The 22,802-nt window shown below is 34.5% G+C and overlaps 1 protein-coding gene across 1 annotated transcript in view; it reads left to right on the top strand.

Annotated features, from left to right (window-relative positions):
* The window catches only part of Sec31 (COPII coat complex component secretory 31), a gene marked incomplete in the record, with an annotated part of 103,603 nt that overhangs the window by 65,263 nt on the left and 15,538 nt on the right, over positions 1-22,802 (top strand). The window contains 2 exon segments of the mRNA XM_081728792.1: positions 4,706-4,821; positions 12,454-12,528. Coding sequence (XP_081584918.1) covers positions 4,706-4,821; positions 12,454-12,528 — 191 coding nt within the window.

Here is a 22,802-nt window from a genome sequence, read left to right as displayed (position 1 = left end):
CTACAGCAACGACGGACAGAGCTTCATCTCCCGTTTTCGATGATTTATCTTAATCCGAAGATGTGTCAAAATAATCTTGAGATCATTGTTGGCGCAACACATTATCTTAACTTTGGTGATTAACCGTAGGATTATCCCTGTCCACAGATTAATCCTCGGTTGATGCAACATGCTATTGGTCAATAAATTTCGTTGTGTTGTAAACGTCACATGTTAATTCAAATAATGGCATAAATCATAAATAAATAAAACAGATTTCAAGTTAAATCAACATTTTGTTAGAAAACAAACATTGAAAGTACATGCACATTGAGAATATCAACGTAAGCTGTATAATTAATTTCATTGTAAAGTTTTGTTTACGAAGCGCAGTGTTTTTTGTGTCCCACCGGATTTAAAAGCGTTACGAATTACAAACAGAGGATCATACCAGCATGAAGGAAGTTCTTAAGCGTCCCTTAAATCTCAGATTTTGAGTATGACGTATAAGTTTTCAATGCCAAACATCCAGATGTGCTCCATTTTCGTACAGACATTTGCAGCCATTTTCAGAATTGTAAAAGTGTATGTTGACAATCTTCATGTGGAATATTCTGAATAACTTGACAAATGATCCTGTTATGGCTTGGGGCGAAAAATGAAATTTGGAATTAATTTGAAAATTGGTTATAATAATTTAGGTTTGGGGACAACTTCGGAAAAAGTAAGAATTTTCAGGTTGCAAAACGCACAGTGAAGAGAACAAAAACTGAAAATTTGATAGTGGGGTGTATGGGAAGTGGTCACTCATTGCTGACTTTTTTTTAAGGTACTTTATGTTCATGCCAGTGGGCTGATTCCAACGTAGGAGGACAAAAATATCCTCTGCAAATAATTCTTGTAAACGAAAATGATAACCTTATTAACGCCCAAATGAATTGTAAAAAGTGCAAATCATGCCACCTTCTGGGAGACTAAACTTCATTGCCGATTTTTTTTTTTTTTTTTTTTTTTATATATATATATATATATATATATATATATATATATAGGTACTTTATGTCCACACCAGAGCTGATTCCAAGGTACGAAGTACAATTTTGTCTTCTACATATAAGATGTACCTATGTACAAATCAAAATAGTGACCGTTCTCGTTTCTGGAAGGATAACGTAAAAAAAAAAAAAAGTGTTTTTGGGTGCTGTTCTCATGTTGCCTCTGAACTTCGGTATTTCGCACGGTTTTTTTTTTTTTTTTGTCATTTATTTAAACCATTTTTGCATTGGCACTAATGAAATCAGTGAAGGTAAATAACCTGTCCTTGATTAGGGTATTATGACAAAATCAGAAATGCACTTTATAATTTTGTCAGTTATATAAGTCTATCATTTTTTCAAAATCAATTGTGACTTCTCATTAGTTATATAATTCAATTTTAGCCAAACAGGATTAGAGCGAGGGTGTTGGAAGCAAATCTTAATTATAGGATTTCCTCAAGTTGGAAATCAGAAGTGCAATGTTATCTACTTAATAGTTATTTACTTTTGTCCTGTTTCGCATTCTCAATTCTTTCCAACAGGATTACATTATTTTGATTCAGCGCAGTCATAGAAAAGTTCTCCTTTTTACATTCATAATTTCTATTTTTCACGCATTCATGTTTATGCTCAGTTCACAGATAATGAATACAGATCCTTTGATTAATGAAAGTTCTGAGACACAGAAAGAAAGAAATGATTATTTTGTGGTGTGAAATGGCGGCGTTAATATTTGAAACCTTACCATACAAGAATATTTAGGTTCGCACATTCATTATATCAACTTATAACTAATTCTGGAAAGGAGCGGCTTCATCAATTACACCGTATAACTAAAATAATTCCCATGTAATTCCGACCTCTTTTTGTTGCTTTCAGAATCAGCAACATTTAATCCCAGTTAACATTAGTATATGGCACACATAGGAGGCAGATTCTTGGTATGAACCCAAAGTTCCTAGGAAAAGTCACCAGTGAGTGATCTTATTCATGCATAAAGTGCCGATATTTTTACTTTTCGCAGAATCCTGTAAGCACAAATGAGAACGGTAAACATGATTTGCAGAAGATATTAGTGTGTATCATCCGTTGGAATCAGCCCCCTGGCATGAACATAACATGCCAGAAAAAAATCAGTAGTGAGGGTTAGTAACGAGCGCGATTTGGAATTTTTTGTAATGTTATTTGTACGCAAACGAGAAAGGTTACCATTCTGGTTTGCAACCATTACTTGGAAAGCACATTATTGTACTCATACTTTAAGAGTCAATCCCCCTGACATGAACACAAGGTTACAAATATTTTTGGCGTTTCGGCAATGAGAGTAGTCTCATAGAAAGTGGTGCGATTTGCACTTCGTACATTGTCATTTGCGCGGAAACGAGAAAGGTCATTTTACTGGTTTGCAAGTATTAGTTGCACAGGACATTAGTGTACATTGTACGTTGGGATCAGCCTCCTGGCATTGAGCATAAGGTATCTAAGAAAATAAAATTCGGCAATGAGTGACTGCTTCCCATACACCCCAATATAAGATTTCCAATGGTTTTGCACCAGGGTTGGCTGGTTTAAACCAGCTGGTTTTTTCAAAAAAAAAAAAAAAAAAAACTGGTTTAAACCAAAAAACAAAAAAATGTTCGTAAAAGTGTAAGTGTTTGTAAAATCTTGATGAACACACATTTGTGGGTTATCACTTTTCGCTCCCGTATATTATTCGTATTATATTCAGACCTAAATTCCCCATTCATTACTCAAAAAGATTATACTACAAAAGCAACTTTTTTTTATAAGTTTATAAATGTTTATTTTGTGATTTTTTTTGTAGTTGTTATTATTGTTATGTAGTTGCAATCGAAGAAAAATTCTAAATATTGTTTCGTTTCAATGTTTACTATTGATAAAATACATCGAAAATGCCGTACATTTTTGCGTGTGTGTGTGTGTGTGGGGGGGGGGTCATACAGACCCCACGAGAGGCATTTATTGAAATAAGTATCTTTGGTATCTATTTATGTATAAATGAGTCTGAGCCAAAGTGGACTCAAATAATTCGTATCTTTATTCACTTTTCTTATTGATATGCAGATTAAGTCGTTGTATTTCTTTAATTTGGACCAATAAAAGTCGTTGTTAACTAACTTGGACTAAATTAGTTCTTCTGTACTCCGTAGTACTTTGAAATTGTTCATATGTAATTCTGTATAATGGTTTCACTTGTGCAACTGTTTATCTTTTTGTCCTTCTGAAATTAGTCTTCACAGTTATATTAAGAAGCATGTAAAGATCAGTACAACGTATTTTTTTTTTTATCAGGATTCCTTCGTGAGTGAGTCGGCACACGTATCGCATTTGTGGCCAATTAGTCCTGGTTCCGAGTTCAAATGGAGGACAATTTCTCTCGGATGTAACTCGAGAAGCGGTTTTTATTTCGCTTTAAGCTTATGTGACCCCTTCCAGCATAACCCAGTTGTTTCATAATAACATCAAGGCGAAACAAACTTATTTCTGTCCATATATGATATGAATATATAGAGCAAATTATTTAAACCATAAAAACCTGGTTTAAACCAAAAAAACTTGGTTTAAACCAAAAACACCGTTTTTTTTTGTTTTTTTTTAAATAAAAACCATGGTTTTTGCCAATCCTGTTTTGCACTCGTTACCGTGATGTGTTTTGCAATTGGGAATTTTCTATTTTTTTTTCTTTTTTTCGAAGTTAATTGACCGCAAACCTTAATGCCTGGAGAATTTCATTTTCCACCAAAAACCGTCACGGGGTTCTTTTACTCTTTTACGTTCGCTTTTCGTTTAGTCTGGTAGTTGGCTCGCCCGTTTGGTACAAATAGTCACGGGTTCGAGTTCCGGTGGGAGAACATTGAACATTGAACGCATTATTATGCTTCAGGTTTCTTCCTCAAATTGTAGGTTCATGTATAGCATCAGCAGTTAAAAAGTGTGCTATACTTAAAGATTACAGTCTCATTTTGAAAAAAAAAAAAAAAAAAATCATCGTGGACTTCGGGTTTAACAGTCCCTTACAACCAGTTGTTGTAGAAATCTGAAAACAAATCGGTTAGGAAATGATTCTCCATCAACTAATTGACTTCCCCCTAGTTTGCTCATCTATATGTCTTTGAAAGTATTATTATTATTATTATTATTATTATTATTATTATTATTATTATTATTATTATTATTATTATTATTATTATTATTATTATTATTGTCATTTTACTGAAAATAAACGAGCAGTATGTGTACCTCGAGTGCTCGATTCTTGGAATTAGAAGTGCTTGCAGCATTTGAATATATGCATTTCCAGTGACAGTCTAATTCGATAAAACTTTGGGATTCCAGAAAACGGCTACAAGAGTGTAGGAACATCAGTGGAGCAAAATGGAGAGTTAAACAGTTGCACATCATTATCAAAATTTGAAGTTTCACAAAGTATTTCCTGTTGATGTGTCTTTCTGTTTGGAATGCATAACACTTTCAAAGTTGGTGGGAGTTCAAATGCACTTTGCAATACTCACTCGCTCAATTTTATGCTGAGAATTTGATTTGAAGAAGTTTCATATTAGGAGCTTAAAATAATAGTAATTGAACTAATTTCGACTCACCTTTATTTTTGAAATTTGTAATCAATTTGTTTACATGTATTATGTCTTTGTTATTATTGTTATTTTCAGAAGCAGCAGTGCCTTCACCAAACCCAGTTGCTGCTCCCATGATTCCGAATTTTCAAATGGATAATGCTCCTTCAGGATGGAATGATCCGCCAGCAGTGAAAAACGCCAGGAATCAGGTTAGAATCATAGTAGATAAATTTGGAACAAAGTTTTATTCTTGTTTTATGCATATATTTTTACTGAAGATTGACGGCAAGAATGATGTCACAATTCACTGAATAACAATAATGTCCGAAATAACTTTACATGTTTTAAAGCACATCAGGTTTCTTCAGCAGGTAATAAGAATGAAAGGGAACATAAATTAAAAAGATAAAATAAAATGACATATTCTAGGTCAAATACTTCAAAGATTACAATAATTGTTCCTTTCTTTTAAAAAGTAAATAAATAAATAAATAAATAAATAATAACTTCACCATTAACAAAACTATCAAAGCAAGAGAAATTTAGTACCATTCACATTTAATTAAGTTTTATTTCTTTTACATTCTCCGGACTAACGCGAGATATACAGGGTGTCCACCCGTCTGGAAAACCGGGAAATGTCAGGGAATTCATTCAAAAAATGTACAGTGTCAGGAAATTTTCCACTACTTGTCGGATCAGAAAAAAGAACAACAAAAAATCAATAAAATTTAAATAATTTGAGCGAATATTTTGCGTTGATGCCATTCTTGCAACTATGATGAATGTGATGACAAGAGTTGTGAAACAAGGAGTCAGTCAAAATCTCCTATCAGCCAGAAATGTTGACATAGGGTTTGCTACGAGAGCAGCTCTTCGAGTTACAGGTCAACTAAACGAGAGAGATATCCGTGAATTCAGATTGCAGTGTCGCAAGGCAATGATAAGTTTGTGCAGAAAATTGCTTTCAAAGTCCCCTTTGGCTTATAAGCTTACAAAGGGAATTTCTTGCTTTGACCTACAAGTAGCTAGATTTCCTGATAAACGAAGCAAGCGGATGACTCTTGCATTGAATGTGTTTGTGGAAAATAAGTGGATCTCAGGGAGTGAAGCTGATAAAATACTGCGAGAATTTAATTCTGTCTGTAATACAGAAACATTTAGTGACATGCTTCTAAATTTTGTTCCAAAAAATGAGAGATTAGATTACTCCTGGCTTCGCAGTGTTCCTCCTGGGGTCCTATTTACTACAGACAGTTTGAGATCATTTCTCAAAATGGTACTCATATTATCTAATGGGAATGCATCTCTGGAACGCGGGTTCTCAGTTAATAAAGATATACTAGCTGAAAATATGCAAGAAGAATCTCTCATACCACAAGGACAAGTGTATGATACTATAGCTGTCATCGGAGGCATTGACAAGGTTGTAGTTGCGAAGGATATGTACACCGAGAAACTAAAAGAAAAGAGTCAGGCAAAAGCGGTAAGTGATGCCGAGAAATTGAAGAAGAGGACAATAGCCCTACAGCTGAAGAACTAGGAAGAGAATAAAAGGAAGATCATGGAGGAGGCACGACAGTCCCTTGCTGCAGTTGAAGAAGAAATAGTGACAATTAAACAGTGAGATATGTGCTAATTCTCTACATATATGTAAGTTACTATTATTTGTATGTAGAAGAATATAAATGTGTTTTCAAGTGGAAAGAAGAGGACTGCAGCAGTTGTCCAGTATATAAAAGTTGTGTTGACTAATTGTAGATATTAATTAACAATATAGTTACTGGCAATACCAATAATTAGTTTCAGTTAATTGTTTGGAAGAATTACACAAGAGAAAGGAAGAAAGATGCAAAAGCCATACCAGGATCATGCTAAGGATCATATTAGAATCATGAAAGTACGTATCTATCTCTTATTCATATTTATGATATGTACAAGACAGTGTTCAGTTGATATAAAGGCAAGTATTACAATCCTTGTTAGGATAATCGTTTTTAGTGTATGCATTAACATTTCATCTTTTAATCATTGAATTTAATATTGTATATGGAAGAAAATGCCTTTCATAGGCTGAAATTGTTTGTCAGGGAAAAATTGCCTGTTTGTCAGGGAAAACCGGGAAATGTCAGGGAATTTCAGAATTGAGTTTGAGTGGACACCTTGATATATCTCCTTTCCTTTGATTTTGAATGAGAACTCGTAGTGTTAGGTATTTCCTAAGTTTAGCTGTTTAGAGCCGTGTTTGTATCTACGTGTCGTACTTCCATAATTTATAAATTGGATCGAACCATTGATTAAAGACGATAGATACTGATTTTTAAGAAAAAAGAAATGGTGATTCAGAAGGATTGGCGATGGTACAGTCCGCAGCAAAAAACCTGCAACATGAGCGTTTAAGTTTATTGTGAAGCGACAAAGTCTTTTGCTCCAAAATAAGTGTGCAGGGGAGGACGCCGAGGTTTCTCCTGGCGTGATTCGTGCCACTAAGACATTATGTTGATTCCCTGCGCTGTTAGGCATAGTTTTACAATAAACTTACATGCTCATGTTGCAGGTTTTTTGCTGCGAACTGTACAACTTCGTTCCGATTGCCGAATTTGATCTCCTGTATTTTAGCCAAGTTTGGTCGTAGTACTTAAATCTGAGTGCTTGTTGGATCCTTGACTAGTGTAGCATTCCTCCGCGTGATTTCAGTATATTAATGTTCTCAAGGTAATGTACATGGTTTATTTCCCGATCGGTGAATACGAATCTTAAGACAAAAGAAAAAAAAATATTTGAGAATGAAAAATGCAAGTAGTTTTTTGTCTCCAGGTTTTGAGTTTCGAACGGTATTGTAGTTATAAAGAAAAACTTGTATCAATTCTTTTTTTTTTTTTCTTTCTTTCTTTCTTTTTGACTGAAATTTATATTGTTCAGTTCCAGCTTCTCTAGCTTGTAGATTCTGTAGTTGAAAATGTTTAAAAGCTCCATTTTGGAAGGGGAGAGGAGAGGGGGAGTTGAGTTATAAAACTGAGTAAATAACGAAATGTAGTTTATTCCGAACTAGAGTTGAATCTTTCGGCAGTTACAGCTGTATAGTGTTTAATTTAAATCTTTTAAACTAATATTGTGTCGAAAAAAATTTTTCGTACGAGAGTAGCCTCAAGGTGTAAATCAGTTGAGAATTATCCTTGAATTTCTAGCGTTGGAGCAAAAGGGGAAGATTATTTTATAATTTTCCTTCTTTAAATAGTTCTATTACTTTTGATAAATGTATAGTTCGTATGAGTGAATTAGAGCAAAAACGTAGTGTTAATGAAGATAAGTCGCTAATGAGTTGTACCTCGTTTGATATTGTTAGAACTTTCGATAAAATTCATCGTGTATTCAGATATTTCACCTTTGGACATAATAATTTTTACTAACTGTGATCATAAATATGTAAAAAATGTTGGTAGTTTATTCTTTTTAATGCCACGTTTAATTTTCTCTTAAGGAAGAACCTAGAACAATATAACTTGTGTCCAAAACCCTTGTTAAAATGTTATTGGTAAGATCCACTATGATATTGTTACTACTTCCAACTTCTATAATTACGAAGTAGCACATAAGGAATGCAGAAATTGGCAACTTTTAGACTTCACTGTTGAAAGTGGATGATGTCCTAGCCTTCTTTCTTCATAGTTTAAAATGCTTGAACTATGTGAACCAATGAAATGTTTTTTTTCAAAGACTGTTACTATATTCCATTTCCATCTTTGAAACACACAACTAAATTTCTTTCGTCTTCTCTTTAATTTTTAAAGTTTTTGAGCTAAGAAGTCTGATTTCAAGAATAATTATCAATATCATGAATACTGGGTTTTAGAACCAACCAAACCTAAATCATCAACACTTCCTTTCCATTTACGATAATTTATGTGCATGCTGAGACACTTCTTCAATCAAATTTTGTATTGCTATCGTTACTATAATTTAAGGTTGCCCATTTAACATTAATCCACGTTCAAATTATTTAAGTGGCTAAATTGTATATATTTATAAATAGTTGATAGATCTATAAATTCTTTTTGAATTTCTTTAAACTTCAATCAACGTGAGTGACCATCTAATTACTAATTAAAGTGAAGGATTAGGTTTCTACAAGAAGGTGAAATTTCTTGCTATACACATAAATACTTGTCCCTGAAATTTGAAGTATGTTTAATTGGTTTTTATTATTATTATTATTATTATTATTATTATTATTATTATTATTATTATTATTACTATTACTATTACTGCTGACATACTTTAGTTAACAAGAATTTGTTAAGAAGCAACTGATATAGCAAGACCGACATGTTGACTGGCATGTGAAAAATATTCCACTGTTATTAGAATTGCAAAAAATCACTTAACCAGTGTCAGGGACTCGAACCCTATTTTTTGTTTGCCGGGTGTACAAGCGGGAGACCAATTGGTGTTCGAATCCCCGCCTGTGCAATAATAGGTTTTTCTGTATTCTTACGAAGTTTGAGTTACTGGTATGAAGTATATATACGTAGTTAATTAACAATAATGCTGCTATTAAGATTCTTTGTTACTTATTAAAAGTTCAGAGCCACAACTAGTTTGTAACAATATAACGTTTTGCATTAATTCGTTGTGTTCTTTACGTAAAGATGTAAAAATCACTTTCTTCTTCTTTGTGCTGTATTCTAAATAAATTTTCTTCCGTTTCACGGCAGCCATACACAGGCTACAGTGTAAGTAAAAGAGCATTTAACATCAACTACTTTCCATACAATATATTTTAATTAATCAATCAGTTTGATCATCTCAGAGATGGATGCACACTGACAGAAGCTATTAAGCAAGACATCCAGTAACATTCATTAAATTCTTTAATGTATTGAATGGTTCAATCATTTGAGACATACACTGTTTAAAACATTTTACATTACACTACAAAGTACATTTTTGAGGGAACTTTCCGGAATGTTTCTTCAAAATCTCGCGACCAATGCTGATAACAGAGAATACACTTACGCTGCTTCATAGCGTGTTCGATTACGAAAGAAATGAGGTGTATATCATCTTTGCAATGCGTAGCTGTAGCAGTTACTTAATTTGCTAAGGATTTGAAAGTGTTCCTTAATTTCAGATTTATTTTCTGTACGTCGTTTTGTTTTGTGGTACCGGTACATTTTTTCGTAGTATCAAAAATATTCAATTGTACGTGCATTCAGTTGGCATCGTGGCAGCTGTATTTTAAGACTGGAATGTATATATAGTTATATTTTCGTAATCAAAGGTTCGTAAGATAAGTAATTTCTCCGTGGCTGATTTACAAGACCGAAACTGATACTTCATTACAGATATTGAAATACAATTTACACAAAGGGTCGCGGTGGCTCAGTGGTAGAGCGTTCATCTCCGGTGCTTGGGGTCCCTAGTTCGATCCCAGCTCGCGCCGTGTAAACTTTGTGGTGGACAAACACCGTGCTCGTGGGTTTTCTCGGGGTTCTCCCGTTTCCTCCCACTTTTTTCATTCCATCATTTCACTCATCTCTCATCATCACCGTCTCCTTTAGCCTAACCGGCATAACTGTGGGACCTAAAACTTAAATTTGATTTCATTTCATTTTTACAATTTTCACATACGGTACAGTAGAACTCCGATTCTGAACGAATATGGACGTGACTAATCTCCGATAATGCAAACGTTCTGCAAAATGATGGAACATCACTGGACGTATAGTAGTAAAGGCGTGAAGTATAATAAAATAACTAGACTTATTAATTGCTGTACAGCACGTTCAGCGTTCGAGTGTAAGTTGAAAAAAAAAAAAAAAAAAAAGTTAAAAAAAACTTATAGTACAGAACTTTTCAAACTTCCATCATAAAATAGTCCTGAAGTTTCGAAGATGATTGTTGACAGAAGTACTCATGGTAAAGGTATATGAGAGAGTGTAACTAGAGGAGTGACTAAATTTTCCGAATACACAGGCAAGAGCTTTTCGATAACCGTGCGTGTTAGAGATTCATGTTAGTGATCTCGGGATCAGGCTCTGAAATATTTTTGATTTCTTTTGAATTTTATTTATTTATTTTTGTTAATTTGTACCTGTTGCGGCGTCGCCTCGGTTTCTGCTACCACCTACAACACGCACCATTCTAAATGTAAGTCATTCGGTGTGGTATTTCTTTTATTTTTGTTTTTAGGACCATCTCAGCTAATCGGGGCTAGGTTAATCGTGACTACTGTATTACTTTTCCAAGCCACAATATGAAGCAAAGCACTTCTCTATTACTATTTTCATCGGTTGGTGACTAACATACATCTATACTTTGTCATACTGCAAAAACAATGTCTGCAGAGCAGGTTTCTTGTGCAGGCGCATTGCTTGAGTTAGATGAAGATTGCAAAATAGGTCTGAGAGTTAATATTTTTGTCCTTGGAAAGGTGTTTATTGAAGAGTACCATTAGTGTCCCAGAATAATGTAAGCATGACTTCTTTTGCTAAAGAAACTGTCAATATTGTCGGAGAAGGCAAATATACGTGGATGGTGAAACTCATGATTTCCTCCTGTTCTCAGAGCTACTCATGATTCATCCGAAATCATAATATTCAGGAGGTTATTGCATCGCGTCAATATTGTTTTAGAATTTCTCAAACATTGGGTAGTAGGCTGTATTCATTGTTCAACTTCCGAGCAATGTTCTTTTGCTTAGTTCGCCAATTTTCTGAAATTAAGACATTCCTCATCGTAAATGTCATTATGCATCACATATTGATCATGAAGGTCGTTCATCATCGAACGTTTGATCTTAGCGTTTAACCTTGCAGAAGGCGAGAATTAAGTGTTCGGTAATTCTTTTACTCTTAACTTGTAAGAAAGCGTTTCTTGTATTGACATGTTTGAAAGTCTGTAGATAAACCGGGAAGAACCTGTTTCCATTTCACATTGCAGTATTTGAGGAAAAATTTGAAATATTGAAGGCAGAAATGTGTTCAAACTCCATGTTTTTCTTCTTTTTTGTTTTTGTTTTTTCTTTTTTTTTAAAGAAGACCATTTAAGTTATTAACATTAAGAACTCACTTATATTAACATTATTATGTGCAAATATTAACATCTTTTACTACTTTAAAACCATAAATACAATCTTACTTTTACTGACAAGCGCAATTGCGTGAGATTCTGTGTATTTTGAGACAAGTTTACTTCCTTTAGTTATTTTTTTTTTTTATTACGGGGAAAAATATGTAATATTTTTGTTATTAAACTCATGGCCGTTTTTTGTATTAACCGTTTCCATTTGCGTGGAATGGTAAGAAAAGATTTTTTCAGTTCTTCTTAGCAAAGTTTTCGGACAAAAGAAAAAAATAATTAGATTATAAAAATGGAAAGATATTTTAAAAGAAATATATATATATATACAAAATTTGAGGAAGATTATATTGGAAATTTCTAAGGTTAAAGAAAAAGTGCAAAACGAAATAACATTATCAAATAGTTGTTAAGTTTACTGTTTCAGAGTTTGATTCAATTAAGTTATGCAAGTTTTATTTAGATTTTCTTCATATTTCGTGTGGGCTGGATCTTTTGATGCAGTTTGCTTGCAAAACAAAGTTTAAATTTTTTATTGGTACAAATAATCATTCTGCGCATTGGAAGCCATAAGTACAAGTTTTCTGAAATGTTTTCTGCGCGCGTGAATTCTCAGAATGTTTTTGTTTGTTCATTTACATTTTTCTGTCGGTTAGTGTTTCTGTGTCAACTGCAAATTTCTTCTGTTTTGTGGCTATTAGTGAAATAAATACCAACGTATTCTTTACTAAAGTCACATTTTTTGTGTTGGGTTTCGATAGACTGAGTATTCTGACCAATGTGAAATGTTTGCTGAGCATGCTGGCACCAGAAAAATGAGAGCCATGCTCACGCAGGTATTTCAACGTGTTTTTGTTTTGTTTTCTGAATTTTTAACTAACGAAGTCACTATGCATGCTTGAAAGACAATAATATTCAAAACAATTGAAAGTAGAACTAATGCATAATGCTTTTTGTTTTGTATGTTTTATATCTGCTGGTTTCTAAGTAAGAAACTAATACTATTCCTTAAGCATGAATGACTATTAAGAAAAAAAAATATAAAGAAAAAGTACTCATGATTGGATAACTTGAGATGTATACGTAATTGATAATAACGTTAACAAGTAAGAATAAGTTTAGAAAACGAAAGAGTACTGAAAATTATCCGCAAAGAATTTAAAGAGCGATAGTTTCAATAATCGTATTGCTTTCTAATATTGCCATTTTATTGTCCACATCTTTTTAATAGTGGTCGTATATGATTAGTTAGTAAAATGATGACTATGACTTAGCATTGCCGAAACGAAACAGGAACATTCAGGTATATAGACATGTTATGCTTGAAATAATTGACAGATTTTTGTACGTGATTCTACAGTACATTGTATTTCTGCGTGCTTTCGTACGTATTCGTTATAAAATATTATGTTATTTGAGTTAGAAATTGGTTTTATTCTTCCTGTTCTGGTATGCGGTCAAAAAAGCATTGGAAGAACTGGAAAATATTTGAATTTACTGTACATAAGCGGAAGAAATGAGAATTTCGAGGAAGATATTTAGGTTGGCGATGGGACAAGAAAAATAATAAATACAAGGATAAGTCATAAGTTTTGTAATATTCTGGTACACAATATACCTGTATATATTACAGTACAATGAAAGCAGTTCATCATTCAAAGTATAGGCCCTAATGTTGCATTGCCTGTAGCCACCTTCCTGCAAGTTCCTAGATTCCAGGTCAATACTACAGGAAAAAAAAAAAAAAAAAAAAAAAAGTCACTTCTGTTTCCACATCCTGCTGGTTGGTGAAGCATCGTGATTTCAGGAGTTGCTTCATGAACGAAAGTGGTAATAATACGAAGGGGCAAGATATGGACCATCCGAGTGTGGTACCAGTGCTATGCCATCAAGTTTTTTGCGTTTTTCGAGCTGCGTGTGGTTTGCATTATCCTGTTACAGCAGGACGCGCTTTCGGTTCACTAATGCAGGATATTTCTTGCGTAGTGTTGCATACATCCACACCAACTGTTCAGAATAAAGATCGGGATTGATGGTACGACCGTTAAAAGCAAACTCGAAATGAACTTTCCCTCCATAGTTCCACCACACATAAAGCATGACTTTATGCTCTAAATGACCCTATTGGACGACTGGTTCTGAAAGTTGGCCGTTTTTAATTACTGTTTTTATGCATGGTGGTGCAACAGTTGTCGTCATACATCCTCTCTCCTCTAGGCGTAAGCTGAGATCAACTCATGTTGTTCAATGCGGCAGTTTCTGATTATTTTCTCCAGTTCGTGAAGGTGATACTGGGGTATGGCCGAGTTGATTGGACAATCGGCATATGCTGGTGAAATAATTTTCCTCAATGGCATGTCGTTTGATTACAGAATCTGTTACGGTGAAGCGGTCTAACCTTCACTGATCTTCGACATTTTTACGAACGCACTAAATTTCTTGAACTAACGATTTGCTGTGCTGTGGTTGACTACACTTCCTCCTTTTACATGACAAATCTTTTGAGTTGAAGTAACTACGTTATGCTCTAATTGACTGAAGACACTAACGGAGTGGCGGCCTTCGTGCGACGGATACTGACGGAATCCGCTTGCCACACTACTTCTCAGGCAGTTTGACTTCATACTTATGGTCAATCACGGCTTATACACGCACCTACTGCTTGGGTTGTGAAAATATTGCAAGACTTATGATTTAACCTTGTGAGATTCCAATAGAAAAAACTTATGTGAAAATAATAAAAGAGATTCCAATAGAAGAAACTTCTGTGACCTGCTAAGTTCATAACGGTCGGAAGCAGAGATTTATACTTCCGAATGCTTTTTTAATTTTATTTTGGAATAGGTGATTAAGAAAAATACTGCAAAGGAACAATAAACTGTCTGAACAGTGGCTTGTATATACTGACAATATCAGGTTAATAGGACACAATATGAGGCCAAGCATGGAAACTTAGAGTGTGTGTAAGAAAATTGTCGTTGAAGTCAGTCTACACACAACGAAATGCACGGCGTTAATTCGAGACAATACATCATGAAGACGGTGGGAGTATAGGAATAATGATAGTATAGGTGAACTAAATAATTATAAAGCTTGTCGAAACAAAGTTGGCGAGGAAATTAAAAGTAGATTAATGACGAAAACTCGTGCTACTGCTTCAGCGGAACCTATTTTTACAGCTGATATCTAAGAAATTAAAAAATATATATCATAAATTTGCCTGTTGTGAAAGTTGGACAGAAGGACTGTACATTATATGTACACGTTAACAAATCTATTGCTGATAGTTAAATATATATCGTGTCACCCACTTAGGAACTACTCTGGCAATGCGTGAAGTTCTAGTTGAGCATTCCCTGGGACGAGAATTGATTCTGTCGATAGTAACAATTCTTGATTAAATTGAATTGCCACAGGATAGATTGACTAGCAGTTTTTTTTTTTTTTTTTTTTTTTTTTTTTGTCTGCAGTAATAAACCTTCATGTTTCTTAAGGCAAGGAGTGAATAAGGTAGTTTATCTTAAGCTGTTTCATATGTTTACTTCTTTTATTCCTAAACTAAAACCAGATAAAACTACAGAATTAAATATAAATTTTCAAACTATGTAATTCACAATAATACATTTTAAGTACAGGGTGACCCACACAATTGTGTATCGTCTCACAGCGTTGTATTGTCGATGAGTACACTTAGTAACAAGATATCGGCACCGCTCAACGTTGTTACAATAGCCTCTGAATTATATCGATGTTTTGAAACTAGCCCCACTATCATGCATGAATAAAAATAAATTAAGAGAAGTTTATCTCGCAATAGAGTCGACCTAAGTTCGAATATAGAAACTTGTACTACACAAGTGATCACCTAAATAATGAGGCACCATGGCTTTTGATTCTGAAGACGTCATCCTGCATAAGGCCGGGGATGAAGTAAGGTGTTATTTTATGAACTATAAGACGCATTAATTTTAAAGGAACAGTCCGACTTGAAAATGCATTTTTTACAAATTATTTCCATTTGTAGAATTGAGAATTATAAAAGGAATGGTGTTTGTTTTATCGCGACACGTTCAGTCGTTAGCGAGTAACAGAGGAAAGAAGCTTTCGTGATGACGTCATACGTGGTCAAGCAGCGAGAGCAGGCTTCCATACACAGTGCCAAGCAGAGAGGTGCGGTGGCACGTTCTAAAGTGCGATTTTCTTTTCCAGAACTGATTTCAAAGACTTAGAAATGTCTATCTACATGTAGAAAATGATATGTGATGGTGAGCTGCACAAAAGTTTTTATAATATTATAAAATGTAGTTTTTCTACAAAGCGTAAGTTCAGCGTTTCACAAACGAAACTACAATTTCGAAACCAATACCATGTAAATAGACGGCGGACGAGATTGCTACAACACCTAAGTACCTTTTCTTTAATCATGCTTCCGATTCCCAAACATAAATATGTTCATTTACACGTTTTGTTGCAATTTTTAACGCTGACTCTATAATTTTGTGCTTCAAGGCATGTACAGGAGCGCGACGTATGTGGCAAAAATGAAATAACATTTGTAAAGTTTGTCAGAATACGAAAAATACTTCATCGGTTAAATTTGTTTCATTCGCATCGCTCTCAGCGGAACAACTCTCGTCACCTGTTTCATCATTGTCACTTCATACAGAGAAATTAAACGAAATCAATGTCCAGAGGAACACTGTCATCGTCACTGATTCCTTCTACGAGCCGTTATATTTCACTCCCCAATTCACATTGTATAGCAATTGTATTCAGGCCGGTAGCCAGCCCAAAAATGTAGGGGGTAATCTGGCTGAATTTAGGGGGGGGGCGATGCAACCATATTATAGTTCATCACCATATTATAGTTCATTTGCAAGTCTACCGTGGAAATTTTAGGGGGGGCAGGAAAAATTTAGGGGGGCCCGGCCTCCCTAGACTCCCTGGATACGGGTCTGGTTGTATTTACATTTATTTCTAAAGCAGTATCGTCACAATTATGAGTGACACCGTTGCTATTACCCCACAATGCCTCGTCTCGACTACAACTGTCAATTTCGTTTTGTAAGATATTTTTACGTTAGTGTGGACATAGATCGGCGCCTATTCAATGGTTCGGATTCTAAACCTTTCAATATTATATCTGGAACAGCATTCTTTCTCAGTTTGCGTGTAAATAATTCTCCTGGCATTAGCTTTTCTTTCAGTAAACATGACTGCTCGAAGTCGGACTCTTCAAGATGTTTGGAACAAACACGAGTGTTTTTATTCGGCACAAAATTTTTCCTATCGATTTTCTTGAGCCATAATTTATATCGATCTGGTGATTTCTCACGACTTGGAAACGTAAAAAAAAAAAAAAAAAAAAAAAAAAAAAAAAAAAAAAAAAAAAAAAAAAAAAACACCTAAGTTTTAATCGCACGAGAATTACAACTGAAAGCAGCACGTGTTTAGGCATTTCTACCTCAATTCACAGACATAGCACGCGCTGTTCTGACACGTGTTGTCTACTTCGCACCAGTGCTTCTTGCAGAAAAAATGTTCCAGGAGGGGTACACTTAGTATTCGGAGGAGCACATTATTTTCACACAATACTATTATTTTTATTATATTATAGACATATTATTTTAGTCTCCTCCGGGGGGCACACTCAGAGCTCCGGGAGACAGGCCACCACCAAAAACATGTCTGGAAGAAACCCTAGTTCGCGCAACACTACGTAATTACTGCTCTCTGTCTACTCTTTTTTATACTAATGCTGTAGGAAAATCAACTTACAAAAACGTTCCTCAAGAATTCTACACAAAGCAAGACTGCTAACCCAAAACACAATCTATTAAATCCACACAAAATTCTATTAAAGGTTTATCAGCTGCGTACAGGGGAGTGGTTGCTGACTCACATCGAGTTCCTCGCGTAGCCCACAAGTGACGTCAGCATTTGCGATTCATCAGAAACAAATGCCTATAGAAGCTGAACGAGACGGCCTATCAAGATTTTAAAAAATATGGGTCTCTTATTTTTGTTACTCTTTCTATTGCATCAAATTTGTTTTTAACTCGAACTGCTCTTTTAAGCAATTTTTTCCCCGCACTTCTTGAAAGATTATTAATTTCGAGTATAAGACGCACTTGAATTTTGGAGGCAATTTTTCGAAGAAAAAATTTTCGTCTTATAGTCCGTAAATTACGGTAATGCACATGTACTTAAAAAAAATATATATATATATATATATATTAGGGTGGGGAGAGGTCAGTCTTTGATTTTATTACTGATATGAACTATCGTCTTCCGAATTCAGTTCCACCAAAGGAATTCCAAATTAAGGCTATGGATATAAACCTTTGGGCCATAAGAAACCTTAATGCTCTGTAGGGTTTAATATTCATTAGTTTCGTTTCAGGTGGGATGCCGTGTGTTAGAAATAAGAAAAGTTCATAAATAGAATAATAGTAAAAAAGTTGTATTCGTTCAGGGGGTACGTGCTCTAGTATTTTTGTTCTGAATTATATCTGCTGGTAAATTGTCTATCAAAATTGTAATAGATAGTTAGGGACTCAGACAGCTTCCAGTTAGATACATGGGGACAAGAAAATGATTTACTTGGTTATAATTCAGCATGAATAACTTTGAATCAAAACTTGTTCATGAAGATATCAACGACATAATAGACATTCATTGTTAAAGAACTAATAATCATGTCATTTGTAAGAGGTGCCCAATCTTGAATAAATTTCTAATAGCTTTTTTATACTAATTTGAGGATGCTGGATGCAATGGAAATATTTTTAAACATATTCGTCCGTGAAAAATAGCCTCAACCGGCGAGATCACTGAAGTACCGCTTATACCAATAGTAAAAGTGGCCATACGTGGATACGTTAATACATTTCCAGAAAAGTGATATCAAATGTAAGATATAAATAAATATGAGTATCACAACTTCGAGATAATTTATCTCGTGACCCTATCGACAGATACGTTTAAAAATAGTTCCATAGGATTTAGCATGCTCAAATTAATATGAAAAGTGAAGTTGTATATATATATAATGTATGTATATATATATATATATAAAAGCATTGGCATTTTTACTATTGGCATAAATGATACCTCAAAGTCACGAACGTGTAAAGTAATTTTTCTCGTTACCTCATGGTCAAGTATGTTTAAAAATAGTTTTATTAGATTCAGCATTCTCAAATTAGTATAAAAGCAAATTAGAAATTTATCTAATCGTGGGCAGTTTTTACTAATGACATGATCGTTAGTTCTTTGCTAGAAAAATAGCAGCTGAACAGATTGCAATGCTCGTAAATATTGAAAGTTGAAGTTATGAGGACATCGTTGATTTGTATAAAATAACATTTGTCATAATAATCTGATACGTGTTACTGACTTTTTTCAAACTTACGAATACATCAAATTACTTTTCAATGAAGAAAATTCTTTGAGGTAGAAATTCATAATGTTGGCCATAAGAAATTTAATGTTTCTTTGCTGTAAAAGCTACGCACTTGTAAGATAATATAGCCATAACTGCAGTTTTTCCTATAATTGCTCTTGCGTTTGCATGAGAGCAGAAATCACGTCACGCGGGAGAATAATTCGCAGTGCTCTTTTTTTGGCCGTAGTCGTTGAAAGGGTAGAGTGAAGATTGTGTTTACAGTGCGACTTCCTCGATTAGTTTCGAGCATTCCGACCAACACTATGGGCAAGGTCAGTTTCTTTTCTTTTTTTTTTCTTAATAGAATTATTTTTAGCTCCTGTTTAATATAAAGAACTATGCAGAATGTTACTTCATTACGTATTTTGCGTATTTATCATAATAAGTACAGCCTCAAATGTAGTGCAAGAGAGATACTGTGTTCACAAAGTCCGTGGAACATTACAAATGACTTCGTTCTCATAGAATTTAAATATTCACTGAAAATGAGTATAAAATGAAAGAAAGACACTTCCCGAATTTAATTTGTCGTATATTACAGAAGTTCAGTGTATCCACCGTAGGTCACACCATGAGGAAAATGCGATGAGGGGTCACTGATCCTGGAGATTCTATGGTAGTGATGGTACTTAGAATTTTGTCCGTCACATAATTGTCCACGAAGAAGCTACATGGGTCGAATCTGCTGCCAAGCGAGTGGATACTGGGTCATGTGCCATGACAAGGCCAATCCAGCATTATGGTAATTCTTCAGAACACACAAATATCATTGTAAATATTGTGGTTCATCATCGAACTTCATAATAAAGCGTGCGCCAGTTGTGGCTTATTCCACAATTGTAATATTTCTGAAGCTTACGTTTCAATAATTACTGCTTCAGCATCAACAAAAACGACCACCCTCCCTATGAAACATGATGCGGAACACTTTGATTGTAGTGTTTGGTTGTAGCTTAGGGGAGTTCCTAATACTCATATTAGAATATTATGACAGTTTGCAAGTCCAGAAAAGTGAAAGGTTGCCTCATCTGTAGAGATAACACAGTGTGCAGCAGACTTCCCTTTCCCGTTGCATTTCCATGGTGAGCTCCTTTATAGCTATATAATTGACATATCCCCTTCCGTGTAGGGGACCAGGTAGATCATTGATTCGAATACAGCGTTAAACTGTAGTTTCATGTCTAGGGCTTTTAGATACTCAAACTATAAAACTGAGACACGCTATGAATTTACAGTATCGTCCTTGTTATGCAGTTGCTTTTGGTTGAAATATCAGAATTCATTAAATAATATGTCAGTACTCACGTAAAGTGATTTACAGAGGGGAGATTATTCCTATTAGTTAAGTGTCGCTCGTAAAAACAGTAGGTACGAAATATCGCGCGAATGGTAGTACCTTACGTTATGGAGTTTTGAACAATTTTGGGAAGGATAGATGACATAAATCCGGGACGTCTGGGAGATCCCTATGCACATCTCATAGTATCGGTAGTGAACGAGATGTGCAGTTCTAAATCAGGCAGTCGAGCAATTCTTGCAGAGCGCAGAGGACAATCCTTTGTGGCTGGGAATGATTGCTTGCAGAAGTTTCCGGTTTCACTTGTGTTTACGAAGTATTTTCCGTACTGTTGTGTGTGGAATACTAAGCTTTCGGTTGCTCTTCACATGAACTTAACGGGATAGGAGTGGAAAGCCTCCATATATTCCCGAACACTTACCTTACACAAACAGCTTTTCTCTTCGAATTCAGTGTACCATTTTATTTTGCTATTATAAATCTTTCCGCTACTTGGTACGAAATGCTCTCAAAATAGAATTACGAAAGTACAATGACTCATTGGTTGAGCTTTCATCTGTGTTGCAAGAGGTCCTTTGTTCGATTCCAGCTCATATGAGTTCGTGGTGAACAACATCGTGTCATAGGTTTTCTCGGGATCACCCGTTTCGTTGAATTTTTTCGTTTTGACTAACTGATTGGTAATCATTCACATTCATGAAGCATCAAGTACTTAATATGTTTTCTCTGCTAGTGTTGGTACCATTTCCACACGTGCAAGTGTGGCTCTTTCAATAGCTGCCAACGGAACTATAACGACAAGTGGCTTTGGGACTCATTATTCAGTGAGTGATCTTTGATTTTATTGCCACTGAAGGGCATATCTATGTTATTTTGTGAAAACAACCATTTATCATATTTCACACATTTTCTGAATATACAATGGGTCTTAAAACTTTATGAATTCATCGATTTGTCAGTGCTGTCAGGTTGTATCTTCAGTCTGATTTTATTAAAGATAAAATGTGTCAGACCTCCTATAGACGGTTTTTAAGTGGTAAGTTTGCTCTCTTTCCCCCTCTTTTTTTTCCTTCTTTAAAATTCCATGTCTCACTCTTATTTCTTTAGAGCCAAAGAGATCATTAGTGCAAAGAAGTGAGGTTGACATAAGGACTTAAAAAAATATATATATCCAATAAAAGCTGAATCATAAAGTATTTTCTTACCAGAAAACCAGATATGACCGGAGTTAGAATTTGCAAGCGTGTAATCCAGAGATGAATATATCAGTGATTCAATGTAAAAATCAATTTCGTCGCAGCTCTTTCAAAAACTGCTATGTGCAGTTTTTACTCAAATGCGATTTTTCCTGTTCTAGGAGCATTTTGGTACAGATCATATTCCTGCAAAGACTTACGCGATATCGTTCATTTAATGGGCAATTGCGTCATAAAACTATGCGCCATGTGATATTGCGGGCAAATTCCTACTGTCATTTTCTGCTAAGTGTTCTCGAATACACGTAACTGATTTTATGTTAAAGTTGTAATAATGCGAGCACAACAGCTGCACATAATCTGTTTTTCTACGTGCCATTTAACAAACAATAAAAGCAATGCATTCGTTTTTTCTCTTCTGCGAAATTTCGAATTTTGTACATAGCGGTTTTTGAAGGTGCAGCGATGATTTGTAACTTCCCTGGTAATTAAATATCAATTGATTCGAAAAGGTTTTTCTGTATTTATTATCATTATGTTTGAGAACTTAATATATATATATATAGGCCTACTTTTGAAAATCATGGATAAAATATGGATAATACGTTACAATGTATTTTACGTTAATTTATAGTATTTTTATGCATGCATATAATAATAATTTATTTGTTTTTGTGCTTGTTTTGTTCATGTGTTACGTTAAATCTTTTTCTGTTTTCTTTCTTTCATAAATTTAAACTACTACTCACAACATACATTTCTGTAATTTATTGTTTTTGTTTATTATTAAGTTTTGCTGTAAATTTAATTTTGCATGATAACTGTTATTTTGCTTAACAAATTTATTTTATGTATTTTGGTTCACATATTGTTTTACTTATATGTTTTCTCTTTGTTGTGTATGCTTCTAGTTTCTGCCTAGTTAGCAATAATGATCTGCACAAATATTTCGTGTTAGTGTTTTCATTTTATTTGTGTTAAAGAAAAACAAATTCTCCAATAGTAGTGGCTTCGGAATCTAAGCAAGAGCGCAAAGTGTCATTATAAGCTTCAAGTGTTAAAATTCTAGAATAATTGATTGTAGATTGAAGCAGATTTTAGGTGTGTGTCTGTGAAGCAGATTTACGTAGTTGCTTTAGATTTTATGTTGTATGCCTTAGCTTTTTTGTT

This window comes from Thermobia domestica, chromosome 10 (assembly GCF_964235325.1).
Source record: "Thermobia domestica chromosome 10, izTheDome1.hap1.1, whole genome shotgun sequence".
NCBI classification, from domain to species: domain Eukaryota; kingdom Metazoa; phylum Arthropoda; class Insecta; order Zygentoma; family Lepismatidae; genus Thermobia; species Thermobia domestica.
Note: the sequence above shows the minus strand (reverse complement) of the source record. Positions and strands in the feature narration are given on the sequence as shown.